Source organism: Podarcis raffonei, chromosome 1 (assembly GCF_027172205.1).
Source record: "Podarcis raffonei isolate rPodRaf1 chromosome 1, rPodRaf1.pri, whole genome shotgun sequence".
In the NCBI taxonomy this organism is placed as follows: domain Eukaryota; kingdom Metazoa; phylum Chordata; class Lepidosauria; order Squamata; family Lacertidae; genus Podarcis; species Podarcis raffonei.
The window spans coordinates 129,183,701-129,197,720 of record NC_070602.1 but is presented as its reverse complement, the minus strand read 5'-3'; the positions used below and the strand labels follow the sequence as shown (position 1 = coordinate 129,197,720).

General features: G+C 42.6%; 1 protein-coding gene across 3 annotated transcripts in view; it reads left to right on the top strand.

Annotated features, from left to right (window-relative positions):
- The window catches only part of PARD3B (par-3 family cell polarity regulator beta), a 617,714-nt gene that overhangs the window by 141,365 nt on the left and 462,329 nt on the right, over positions 1–14,020 (top strand). For all 3 annotated transcript variants that reach the window (XM_053366051.1, XM_053366062.1, XM_053366043.1), the window contains exon 4: positions 206–315. In XM_053366051.1, the coding sequence (XP_053222026.1) occupies positions 206–315 (110 nt within the window). The remainder of the gene's footprint in view (positions 1–205; positions 316–14,020) is intronic.

The window sequence follows — 14,020 nt, the reverse complement described above, 5'->3', positions numbered from 1 at the left end:
CAACAACAACAACAACAACAACAACCAGTTTCACTTCCCCTGCTAACTTCTGTATTGGCTTTTAGCATGTCACCCGATCAGTCTTTGTTTTGTACTGGTGATGTGAAGAAGCAGAACAACTTTAGAGTGTATGCAGGACATGTTGCAATAATCAGTTAAATTCTTAGTGTCATATTTCTATCCTTCATTTTGCTTTTGTCTTCAGGGACACCACTTTTGGTAAGAAGGAGCAGTGATCCAGCCTTAGGCCCACCTGTCGAATTTGCTGCTGGAGCTTTGAATGCCAATGAACATGCTCTGAAGACATCCGTGACAGTAGGTATCTTGTGCTTCTGAATTCTGTTACCATTGTTCCTAGTAATATCAGGCTACTTAGAAATTAATATTAATTAGCAGCAGGTAGTGTTCTTGTTAAAGGGACGCGGGTGGCGCTGTGGGTAAATCCTCAGCACCTAGGACTTGCCGATTGCATGGTCGGCGGTTCGAATCCCCGCGGTGGGGTGAGCTCCCGTCTTTCGGTCCCAGCTCCTGCCCACCTAGCAGTTCAAAAGCACCCCTAAGTGCAAGTACATAAATAGGTACCACTTTATAGCGGGAAGGTAAACGGCGTTCCGTGCGCTGTGCTGGTGTTGGCTCGCCAGAGCAGCTTCGTCACGCTGGCCACGTGACCCGGAAGTGTCTTCGGACAGCGCTGGCTCCCGGCCTCTTAAGTGAGATGAGCGCACAACCCTAGAGTCTGTCAAGACTGGCCTGTACGGGCAGGGTACCTTTACCTAGTGTTCTTTTTGTTTAGTCGTTTAGTCATGTCCGACTCTTTGTGACCTTCTGGACCAGAGCACGCCAGGCACTTCTGTCTTCCACTGCCTCCCGCAGTTTGGTCAAACTCATGCTGGTAGCTGTGATAACACTATCCAACCATCTCATCCTCTGTCACCCCCTTCTCCTTGTGCCCTCCATCTTTCCCAACATCAGGGTCTTTTCCAGGGAGTCTTCTCTTCTCACGAGGTGGCCAAAGTCTTGGAGCCTCAGCTTCAGGATCTGTCCTTCCAGTGAGCACTCAGGGCTGATTTCCTTCAGAATGGATAAGTTTGATCTTCTTGCAGTCCATGGGACTCTCAAGAGTCTCCTCCAGCACCATAATTCAAAAGCATCAATTCTTTGGCCATCAGCCTTCTTTATGATCTAGCTCTCACTTCCATACATCACTACTGGGAAAACCATAGCTTTTACTATATGGACCTTTGTTGGCAAGGTGATGTCTCTACTTTGGTGATGTCTCTACCGCAGGTAGTAGCTTGTTCCAAAGAATCACAGGAAGAGTTCCACTTGAACCCAGGTGGACAACCTTTTTGGCCTTGAGTGGGTGGGCAGTTGGGGGCCAATGACTGTGGCTGGAGCCAATGATTGGCATGGTCTGGGTGAATGGTGAGTGTGGCTTTTCGTACTAGGTCACTGGGGCTCCTTGCTCCACCTTCGACAGCAGCCCTCCATGCTCGCAGAAATGATCCACCTGAGGAGTTGGGAGGGGGGTCTCCAACAGCATATGCGATTGTTATGGCTATTGGGTGGTTGCTCGAGAGCAATCAGGCAAGATGCCTCAGTGGTCTGTTCTAGAGCTTTATTATTGCGTGGCAAGTCCCCTCCCCCATGTGAAATGAAGACACTGTACACATTATTTAAGGTTAATGGGCATAAAAGGCCACAACTTTATTGATTACAGAATTGAAAGGTATTGGCTTTAGGCATTGGCTCCTATCGACTACCCGGCATGGGAACCGGGAAGGGTTGTCCACAAGCCGTGGGAGTCCTGTTGAAGTACGCCAACTAGGATCCCACGGGTGTCACCGCTCGGGGGCGTGCCGGAGGCCCTTACCTCCCTAGGTTTCGGACAAGGCCACGCCCCCGGAGTCCTCTACTGGACTACCCCTTTCATTGGGGGGAAGGTGATGGCGCTTCCTCCCCCCATTCATTTGCATAACAATTAACCCCTGCCAATGCCTAACCGCCAATACCGCGGAAGTTGTGACATTTGCTACGAGGTAGGCGAAAAAACCAAAAGGCTCGAAATGCGCCAAGTTGGAAAAATTCCTACCAGGCCCCTTGCGGCGACCAACCGAAGTCCATAGCAAGGTCATCGCTAGCCTAGCCTCAGGGAGCCTAACCTCAGGGTGGGCGGGATGGGAAAACCTCACAGCTGGCGAGGGGAAAAGAGGGCGGTCCCCGGGCGTGCCTGGGCTTAAATAGGCTATGCCCCACCTCCCCGACCCACTGATTGGCGGGCCGGGTCGGAGACACGCCCGGGGATTCCCTGTTCACGCGGGGGCAAAGGCCGGCCCCCGCGCGCATGTGGGAGGGATTAGCCCGCAACCCCCTCTCCTCCCAGGTCGGAAATGGCTTTGTTGCTAAAAACCTTTACAATGCAGAGTGCCTCTATTCCATGTCTTGCTCATTCACTAGCAGAATCTGAGAGTGGGTGGTCCTTAAACCTTCCCCAGCAGAGTAGTCTCTTGACCCCCAGCCGACGCCTCTCCTCTCTGCGCGAAAGCCTGCTGCGCAAGGAAGGCTTGGGTAAAGGGGGACCTAAAGGTGTCCTGGCACCGCCTTGCCTCCTCCGAGCCCTGCATCTCCTCCCCACTAGAGGCGGGGCTTCCTTCCTCCGCTGAGGAAGTGCTGCTTCCCATGATCTTTGGGGGCTCTCTGTAATCCATCTGCCTTTCCCCCCCCCTCGCCCCTGAGCCGATGGCAGTTCCCTGACAGTAATGTAGCATATTCTGCTTTAGTTATGGGAGGAATCAGAGGTGCCTTCTGAAAAAGCAGCTATTTCTATCCAAGCTACGACGTCTGATATTTGTCTTGAGACACATCCGGGGAGGGGGGGCAGTTGGGATAAGCATAGCCTTATTCACCTATTCATACTCACATGTTTTAAATATATGGTTATTAGGCAAACACAATTCTCGTGATGAAACACAATACAGTAGAAGACTGGCTTGCTTTTAACTCTCTTGTACGATTGTGTGTGTCTGTTGGGTTGCCATTTTTAGCACTGTGCAGAACCCAGACCATTTTGGTGCTGTATTTAATAGCAACCACAATCACAGGAGATACAAAAATGCAGACTCTTTCACTGCATAATGTGTGATTATTTAAATTCGATGTGAGGAAACTTGGGCCCTCCAGATGTTCATAGAATCATAGAGTTGGAAGAGACCACAAGGGCCATCGAGTCCAACCCCCTGCCAAGCAGGAAACACCATCAGAGCACTCCTGACATATGGTTGTCAAGCCTCTGCTTAAAGACCTCCAAAGAAGGAGACTCCACCACACTCCTTGGCAGCAAATTCCACTGTCAAACAGCTCTTACTGTCAGGAAGTTCTTCCTAATGTTTAGGTGGAATCTTCTTTCCTGCAGTTTGGATCCATTGCTCCGTGTCCGCTTCTCTGGAGCAGCAGAAAACAACCTTTCTCCCTCCTCTATGTGACATCCTTTTATATATTTGAACATGGCTATCATATCACCCCTTAACCTCCTCTTCTCCAGGCTAAACATGCCCTTAGCCGTTCCTCATAAGGCATCGTTTCCAGGCCTTTGACCATTTTGGTTGCCCTCCTCTGGACACGTTCCAGTTTGTCAGTGTCCTTCTTGAACTGTGGCGCCCAGGACTGGACACAGTACTCCAGGTGAGGTCTGACCAGAGCAGAATACAGTGGCACTATTACTTCCCTTGATCTAGATGCTATACTCCTATTGATGTTGTTGGACTACTTCCATGGCCATTGGCCTTGTTGTAATTCAGCAATGCCTTTGGGGCCAAGGGTTTCGCACACTTGATAAGAACGACTAATAAATCCTCTGATTATTTCTTACATTAGTGATTTGCGGCAATTGCGTTAGCTTCAAGTACAGGATCTGATTGGGACTCCTACGATGGGTGTTTTAAGGAGTCATCATTTGAGCTTCCTATGTATGGTATGGGAAATGCCCGTGTAATATTTGTGTATTTGCAGCAACGAAAAGGTCATATGAACTGTAAAGTCTCTTTTTTTCATGCATACACCCAGACCCATGGGTTTTCTCACCCGTTATGCAGTTCTGTTGCACCCACAGTTGTTGAAGCTAAGCACGTCTGTCCCTGTAGTCTGTCTAGGCTTGGAAATTCCCTGGAAAACATGCAAGCCACTTGGGGAACGAGGGGAGTGCTAAATACAATACAATTACAAAATGGGAGGCTCATTGCTTAATAGCATTGAATTCACGCCAAATTATTTGACTTGGTTTATATGCAACTTTCTGAAGGTGTTAACCAGCTCTTACTGTTACATTTAATCTTTGATAGCAGTCAGGACAAAGCAGCTGAGGAATGATTGCAATAATAATATGGATGTCTTTTATAACTTATTTCATTGGTTCTAACTGGCATGAGTTTTATACATCCAGATATTGAAAGACGCCCCCACTGTCCACTCACTATAACTGAGATTATTTTTTTCTTTATAAAGCTATTAAATATCAGAGTTGATATTTATGGAAAATTCCATGGGAATGTAGGATTCGTGGATTGACTTGGCTTTCTCTTTGCAAACCTGAAGGTTTTCCCGTGAAATTGGAAGTATTTACTAATGTAGTTTGTACACACCTATTTCCTAGAACAAATATGGACAGAAATCAAAGAGTCATAATGAACTCATTAATATACATCTTCTACATTAAGCTGAGTTTGGAGTACGGTTAATTAATATTGCACTGTTAGGCCACACCACCAGGAAGATGCTCAAAGGAGACACAGGATTTAGATTTAGTTCAAAGAGGAAAGTACAGTAAAGGTTAGGATTCCCTGTATAGATGTTTCAGGGGAAAACATCCCAGATCTGAGAGAATGAGCCGTGGGCTTTTTGCAAGTTCTATAACCAAGCTGATGAAAGAATTATATACAGAACACGCAATTCATATTTCCATCACAGAAGCTCAGTATGCTTTCCTGTGTTGTAAAAATTCTGAGCATAAGACCAGATATGTGTATTGCTTTAAGTGAAATAAAGGTAGAATACTTTGATGTATGTGGTTTGCTGAATAAGGGAGTGATTGCAACATTGGTTATTCTTTTTTTTAAAAAAAAAATTTATTAGAAATTTCAACACAATAGTTTTAACAAAAATACATCATCCACATTGTCCCCCCCTCATTTTTCCCTCCCTTCCCCCCTAAACAGAAAACCCAACCCCTCACGCTCAGACTTCCCTCAGCTCCTTTCTCTAGTTTCTCAACACCTCTTTCTATCTGCATGTTATAAAATTGTAAAGATCCTCAAATTATCTATCTATATATTACAATAAAGAGTTTGTGAATTCAAAACCTGCCAAAGAGTCCAGTTCATTTTGTTGCTTCTTCAGATATTTCATAAAAGGTTCCCATTCATCTTTAAAATCACAGTTAGCCTTGTCACGTAGTTTGTGTGTCAGTTTTGCCAATTCCGCATAGTCCATCAGTTTTTCTTGCCACAGTTCTTTCGTCGGGATTTCCTCATTTTTCCATCCTTGTGCTATTAAGACTCTTGCCACCGTTGTCGCATACATAAAAATATTTTTTTATTTCTTTGGCAGGTCTTTCCCCACAATCCCTAATAAGAAAGCTTCGGGCTTTTTCACAAATGTTAAATGAAACATTTTCTTTAACTCATTATATATCATTTCCCCAAACATTTTAATTTTACTGCAATCCCACCACATTTACTGCAGTCCACCACATTTCTTACATTTCTAACATAGGTTTGAGCCAGTTTTATACATTTTCCCTAATTGTACTGGTGTTATGTACCATCTGTGGTTAATCATTTTTAAGAAGAGTTTCATGGTGTCATTCTGCAGCTAAGTGAGCCATAATAGGCAGAAGGACGGATGTGTGGACACTTTGCTTTAGCAAAATTTGTCTATAGTGAATAATGGCACATGATCTAAATTCATAATGTAGGCTATGTAAATGTAGGCTTGGAAGAAATGAACAATTTACCGAACACGTTTACCAAGAGGATGTTGTGTTCCAGCAAGAAGAGCTTTCTATCTAGTCTTCCAAATTCAACTAGATTGTTTTCTTGTAATTAATAAAAGTCAGGCCTGGTGTTGCCCTGAAGTATGAACTAAATATTGCTTCAGTTAACTTGAACATGTCGATGGATTAAGTAGTATTTTCTTACAGTTAATGATTTAGAAGGTTGTAATAAATGTACAAGGGACGCGGGTGGCGCTGTGGGTTAAACCACAGAGCCTAGGACTTGCCGATCAGAAGGTTGGCGGTTCGAATCCCCGCGACGGGGTGAGCTTCCGTTGCTCGGTCCCTGCTCCTGCCAACCAAAGCATGTCAAACTGCAAGTAGATAAATAGGTACCGTTCCAGCAGGAAGGTAAACACCATTTCCATGCGTTGCTCAGGTTCACCAGAAGCGGCTTAGTCATGCTGACCACATGACCCGGAAGCTGTACGCCAACTCCCTCGGCCAATAAAGTGAGATGAGCGCCGCAACCCCAGAGTCGGTCATGACTGGACCTAATGATCAGGGGTGCCTTTACCTTTTACCTAATAAATGTACTAATTTTAAAGCTCAAGCCAATGATGTGAAATAGTTATGAATATTTGTATGTATAATATATAAGCTCAAATACGTGGCCATAAATAGGTGTTTTATTGCCACTTGCAGAACCACTATTGGTCAAATGAGTTGCGTAAGAAAGGAAAGAAGAAGAAGAAGAAATGAAATGAAAATACCTTCCATTGTTGAGAGTTTGGAACAAATTTTGTTGAGGACAGTGGCATCAACCTCTTTTTTTTTTTAAATTTATTAAGTTTTAGATGTTACAAAAAGAAAGAAAAATAATTCCAGGTTGAACAAAAACTTAATGACACATCACAATAAAAAAAGAAGAAAATAAAAAGGAAAAAAAAAGAAAAAAATTATAAAAAACAGAGGAACAGAAAAATAAAAACAATTAAAAAACACAACGAACCTTCCCATAACTTATCTTTCATTTACTTGTTTCCTTGACCTCAGCACCTCCTTTTTTTGTATTCTAGTTCAGTTAACTATTTCAGCAAATCCTTTCTATCTTTCCCAATTTTTATCCTATAATTTATCTTAATATAGTGTAACCTTACCTTTCCTCCTTTCCTCCATTAACAATCTATTTTTACTTAATCCTTTATAATATTTCTGCTAAAGCCACATAACTTCATTCCAGCCTCCTTCTAACATTCCTTAATTTTACAATATTTCTGTAAGTAATCTTTAAATTTCTTCCAATCTTCTTCCACCGACTCTTCTCCCTGGTCTCGGATTCTGCCAGTCATTTCCGCCAGTTCCATAAGGTCCATCACCTTCATCTGCCATTCTTCCCGGGTGGGTAGATCTTGTGTCTTCCGACAATGGCCTCAACCTCAGACCTTTCTCTGTTTACACTTCGCCATGTGACTTTTTCTCTTCATGAGACAATTTGTGTGTACAGCACACATGTTTGCATTGAATGAACCACGAGTGGAAGTAAAATAGCAACAAGTGCAGTTCTTCCAGAGCTTATGTAAGAGTAAACATATTTGGATTGGGTTTCTGTTTTCTCCCACAAGATATAGAATAGGCGTTCCTTGAATGGTGATCTACTTGCACTTGTAAGGTGAGCATTTTTGGATCTAGCACAAGATAAAAACGTTGGTTCAGAAGTTTTGTCTAGGTGCTATATTGATTTGTAGCAAGATCACTCTACACTTTAGAATATGTTGCAACAATATGTAGCAAGCTCTAATAGCTCCACCTACTAGGAATTTATACATAAATTATGCATATCAAATTTGGTTCCCTTTTATGCATTGTGGGTATATAATTTGTAATTTGGAAAAAGGTTCATACTTAATCAGAAGCTTTTTATGTTTCATGTTCTTGCTTTTAAAAAGAAAAAGAACAAAGGTCAAGCCTCCGGTTCTTATACGGCTAATTGTAATTTTAAAGTATTAGCTATTGTGATTTAAGTGTTTTAACATTAGCATAATAGTATGATGTACTAGGCCAATTGATACCATTGTACATAATTTCATATGGCTGGGTTCATTTGGAGATGAAACCATGTTGCAATTCAAAAGATTATATTTGAGCTAAAGCGATATCAATCACTTATCCACTAACACACACACACACACACACATACGGTATGTTTCAAAAAACTGGAGAGTAAATTACCTTTTAAATAGCACTATTTAATTTTTAAACCATTAAATCACACATACGGATGGAGTGTTTCTTGACCCAGAGAATTAATAGTTACAGAATGTGTACTTCCAGCTGTTCAATTAGGCCATGGTTGTGAGAGTGAAATATTATGCGCCTCTGTGTTTTCAAAATGATCTCTCTCTTGCTAGGATTTTTTTTATTTTATTTTTTTGCGCTGTTCTTCTTTTGCTCTGCTCAGATTGGAAAGTTTTGCATCCTTGCCCATGTATTCCTAATTAAATTCAAAGATGTGCGCAGAATGTTATGTCCTTGACAGAGACGTTACATTATATTACAAAATGTAGTTGTATGCCTAGCTGTAATTAATGAATTATGTAGACGCCTTCTATGCTTAATTTGTAGTTGTACGATGTTAAAATCAAGGATGCATCTTTGAGATGCAGCTTGGCTTCCCCTTGACAATTTAAATAATGAATTTAAGGATTGAGTAAAATAGTTAAGGCTCCCTTCTTACGTTACACGGGTGGTATAGGAGGCGCTGTAGCAACCGTGGTGTAAAGAGCTCATACTGCAGCTCCTCCCATGAAATGAGGCAACAGTGGTGTGGGGGAAGCCACTGAGTTGGTTTCTCCCCTATGGGCTGGTCCACCTCATGATAAATCGGATCCTCTTAATTGAGGGGCCGCTGGAAGCCTTCTCGGCCTTGAGCTGCAGAACACCTGTCCACCCATCCTCTACTTTAGGTGTGTCTTTGGCCTTGCTATGGATTTTGGTTGGTCACCCGTTTTGGATCGGGGGCCTGGTAGGGATTTTTTCATTTGGCAGATTGGCACTGGCCTCTTGGTTTTCTTCTTTGTTGTTGTTTAGTCGTGTCCAACTCTTCATGACCCCATGGACCAGAGCACGCCAGGCACTCCTGTCTTCCACTGCGTCCTGCAGTTTGGTCAAACTCATGCTGGTAGCTTTGAGAACACTGTCCCACCATCTCGTCCTCTGTCGTCCCCTTCTCCTTGTGCCCTCCATCTTTCCCAACATCAGGGTCTTTTCCAGGGAGTCTTCTCTTCCCATGAGGTGGCCAAAGTATTGGAGCCTCAGCTTCAGGATCTGTCCTTCCAGTGAGCACTCAGGGCTGATTTCCTTCAGAATGGATAGGTTTGATCTTCTTGCAGTCCATGGGACTCTCAAGAGTCTCCTCCAGCACCATAATTCAAAAGCATCAATTCTTCGGCGATCAGCCTTCTTTATGGTTCAGCTCTCACTTCCATACATCACTACTGGGAAAACCATAGCTTTAACTATATTGGCCTTTGTTGGCAAGGTTATGTCTCTGCTTTTAAAGATGCTGTCTCCTTCTTCTAACACTTCCCAATTCTTCTGTTCTATATGGACCAAATCTAGCCTGATTCAAATGTACCAGCAGAACCTATCCAGGGTTCCTGTCAGTGAGTTTGAACCTCGTAGCAATCGTCTCAACTTTGTAAGGTTTGGTGGTTAGGCGTTGGATTAGTGACGTAGAGGGGAGGTGCGGGGAGGTGCGGTTATCACCTGCTCCTACACGATTCCGTTAAAGGAATACAGGGGCCTGGATTTCATCTGAAGCCCGTGGAGGAGCCACTGTGAGCCCTGGGGTACAGCTCAAATCGATTGCCATTAACCCAGCTCCCTCTTCGGGTGGTTACCCATATCAGACTGCCTGCAAGGTGTGCAGGAGTCAGTTATAGGTTTGGGTTCCAATGCCTAAGACAATACCTCTCAGATTCTGCATTCAATAAAGTTGTGGCCAAAATTTGCCCATTAACATTTAAACTTAATTCATGTGTCATTGTGCCCTTATTACGTGTGTGTGTGTGTGTGGCCTTGACACGCAACTCTGAAAGCATAGAAAGAGCTCAGTGCAGTTATTCCTAGGTTACCAGTCGAAACAAAATTAAAAAATTCCTTCCAGTAGCACCTTAAAGGCCAACGAAGTTTGTTACTTAGTTACCAGTGGTTACTTAGGTTACCAGTGTTATGAAGAATGGAGGCTTTGTTCTGACATTCTGTTGGGGACAGTTGCAAGCTCTTTGCATCTCATAATAAAGTACAGTGGTACCTCGGGTTAAGAACTTAATTCGTTCTGGAGGTTTGTTCTTAACCTGCAATTATTCTTAACCTGAAGCACCACTTTAGCTAATGGGGCCTCCTGCTGCCGCTGCACCGCCACTGTAGGATTTCTGTTCTCATCCTGAAGCAAAGTTCTTAACCCGAGGTAATATTTCTGGGTTAGCGGAGTCTGTAACCTGATGCGTATGTAACCTGAAGCGTATGTAACCCAAGGTACCACTGTATTCAAGTTGGTACCTTGGTTCTCAAACGCCTTTGCTCTACGTGGGGCTACCTTTGAAGGTGACCCGGAAACTGCAATTAATCCAGAATGCGGCAGCTAGACTTGTGACTGGGAGTGGCCGCCGGGACCACATAACACCGGTCCTGAGAGATCTGCATTGGCTCCCAGTACGTTTCCGAGCACAATTCAAAGTGTTGGTGCTGACCTTTAAAGCCCTAAACTGCCTTGGTCCTGTATGCCTGAAGGAGCATCTCCACCCCCATCGTTCTGCCCGGACACTGAGGTCCAGCACCGAGGGCCTTCTGGCGGTTCCCTCACTGCGAGAAACGAGGTTACAGGGAACCAGACAGAGGGCCTTCTCGGTAGTGGCGCCCACCCTGTGGAACACTCTCCCTTCATATGTGAAGGAAATAAGTAGCTATCATATCTTTAAAAGAAATCTGAAGGCAGCCCTGTTCTGGGAAGTTTTTAATATTTAACGCTGTATTGTTTTTAATACTTTATTGGGAGCCGCCCAGAGTGGCTGGGGAAACTCAGCCAGATGGGCGGGGTATAAATAATAAATTATTATTATTATTATTATTACTGGTACTCAAACAACTTGGAACCCAAACACTGCAAAGCCGGAAGTAAGTGTTCTGGTTTGCAAGCATTTTTCAGAAGCCGAACATACTCCGTTTTGAGTGCCACGCTTCCGTTTTGAGTGTTACGCTGAAGTCTTGTCTGTTTTTGCTGTTTATTATGCATTTTTGTTTTTGTGGCTCTCTTTTCCTGTTTTTTGTGACTATTGTGTGACTGCAGTACATTGTTTATTGCTTTCATTTTATGGATCAATGGTTTCGTTAGATAGTATAAAATTCATGTTAAATTGCTGTTTTAGGGGTTCTTAAAAGTCTGGAACGAATTAATCCATTTTATATTACTCTTTGTGGGAAAGCATGCTTTGGTTTTGGAACGGAATTCTGGCACGGATTAAGTTTGAGAACCAAGGTACCACTGTACACACCAGTTCTCATCATTTAGCAGGCAATTTCTGGCTTGATTGTGACTTGGCGATAACTTGGGCGCCTTAAACTTTTGCTGTCTATCTCCAGATACAAATGAATTCTTCTCAGTGGAGAGCTGCAAAATCACCTAGAATCCAAGTTTAGGAGGACCAAGGAGGAGACCAGGGGATGAATCATTTGCTCCTAGACTCATTGGAGCATTAATGTATTTGTTTTTAGTTTTCCAAAAAGGAGGTCTGCTCCCAGGTATAAATGAACCAGAATGCACTGTGGCCACATCAGCAGAGGTCTCCTTCTTCTTCTTCTTCTTCTTCTTCTTCTTCTTCTTCTTTCTTTCTTTCTTTCTTTCTTTCTTTCTTTCTTTTTAGCCTTTATTTAGCACTCAACAATAACATAACAATCAACAATAGCTAAAACAGCAATTCGCCATTCATTACAGTCAACCATCCTTAACAATACATAACATTACAAAATGTCTCAACAACTAGATCAACATTCCATAGTTTTTTTCTGTATCTGTTTTACGTAACAAAAATAGATAAAGAAAAAAGAAAGAAAATAAGAGGAAAAAAGAAAGGAAAAAGAAAAAGAAACGAAACGAAAAGGGAAAGATCAAGAGAAAAATAGATTTGACTTCCGATTAGACTCATTGTACTGTTGTTCCTATTATTATTTTACACACAGTTTCAAATTACCATTTTATTTTCTTTGTTCTTGTCAAAAGAAAGTTGTTATCTGTACTTTTTATTCTACAATAATCATTCAAGTTCTGCTGGGAGATTTTTGTTGTTACAATAATTTTTCAAATGCTCTTTAAATGTTTTCCATTCTTTCTGCATCTAAATGGATTTTTGGAGCTGGGCGATGGAATAAGGGCTTGCTCCTTCCACTCCATGCATTCACCTGGTATTGCAGAATCAGCAGAGGTCTTCTTACCCATCTTGTAACATTTGGTGACTGTGTGAACGGATAAACACACGACTCCTCTAAATCTCTTCTCTTTAGGAGACCTACGTTTGGTTCAGAACCTGTGAGCCCAAGAGGTGTATTTATTAGCTATCAAGCTTTCTTTTTCTTTCCTTTTTTTGGCTCTGCTTTTAAATACTATTTTGAAATGCATACATTTGCATTGAACGGAAGAACAGAGCCCTTTGGGAATGAATGGGAGAGTTTTCTGTCATTTAGAAGGCCTGGCGTTTCTTTCCATAGCTGCTCATGTATGTTTAAATAGAATTCTGAATTAGATGAGTCAATTTAAAGAGAGAGAGAGATTAAAAAACCACAACAAACCCAAGCTCCCAAGTAGCTACTGTATGTATTTATGCTGTGGGAACATATATATAGAATACTTATAATCAGTGTGAGGGCTTGTCAGAGTGCTGCGTTTGATGTCTGATTAGATGATCACAGGGACATCTGGAGCGAGTTAGTTTTGGAGCTGTTGCTATGATGCATTGCAGAAGCCAAAGTTATCTAGCTGTCTTAATCCACAGGGCGGGACAGGGATGGGGGGAGAATGTGCTTTCTAAAAAAGTTTTTAGACTTATTTATGATGCATAAATAAATAAAAGGCTGCCAAGTTAACATACTACTGTGTTTCTTGTTCTTACGTGACCAGCTATGGGTGTGTGTCTTCTGCTGTTTTAGATGGCAAAGATGCGGCGGATATGAAATTGCCGGCATTCCTGAAAAGGCAGTATTCAAAAAGGAGGATCTGTTATGACTTCAACATGTTGACCTCATTGGTTTGGGGACGTGGGGTAAAGTCAAATCAGGGAGAGATCAAAGCGTACTGCAATAGTTGACGTCCTTTCCATGACCTGCTTTCAGTTCAGTAATCTGTGCAGCACTTGTTTGATTCCGTTTTTCCTGTTTTATTTGTTCTTTTGGCTGTTGGCTTAGTAGAAAAAATAAGTAATAAAAGCAGGGGCACTTGCTTCAGGGAAGCACATACTGAATAGGTAAATTTTTTTGGATCTTCTTTTGGCTGCTGTGCATTATAACATCTCTTGTACAGTGGTACCTCAGGTGAAGTACTTAATTCGTTCCGGAGGTCCGTACTTAACCTGAAACTGTTCTTAACCTGAAGCACCACCTTAGCTAATGGGGCCTGCTGCTGCTGCTGCGCCGCCAGAGCTCAATTTCTGTTCTCATCCTGAAGCAAAGTTCTTAACCTGAAGCACTATTTCTGGGTTAGCGGAGTCTTTAACCTGAAGCATATGTAACCTGAAGTGTATGTAACCTGAGGTACCACTGTACTGGAGATTGATCTCTGCTGGGGGAAAGCTCTGTAACTTGTAGTTTGTGAAGACTGCTTGCTTTGTAATCAATGCTGCATTTTCAGAATTCATAATATTACAGTTCCATAGTTCAGCCCTTTACAGTTTCAAGCGAATGAAAGTCGCTGGCTTAGTTAACTCAGTGAGGTCATAATTCCTCAGGTATCTTGCTTGACATAAAAAACAACTGTTATGGTAT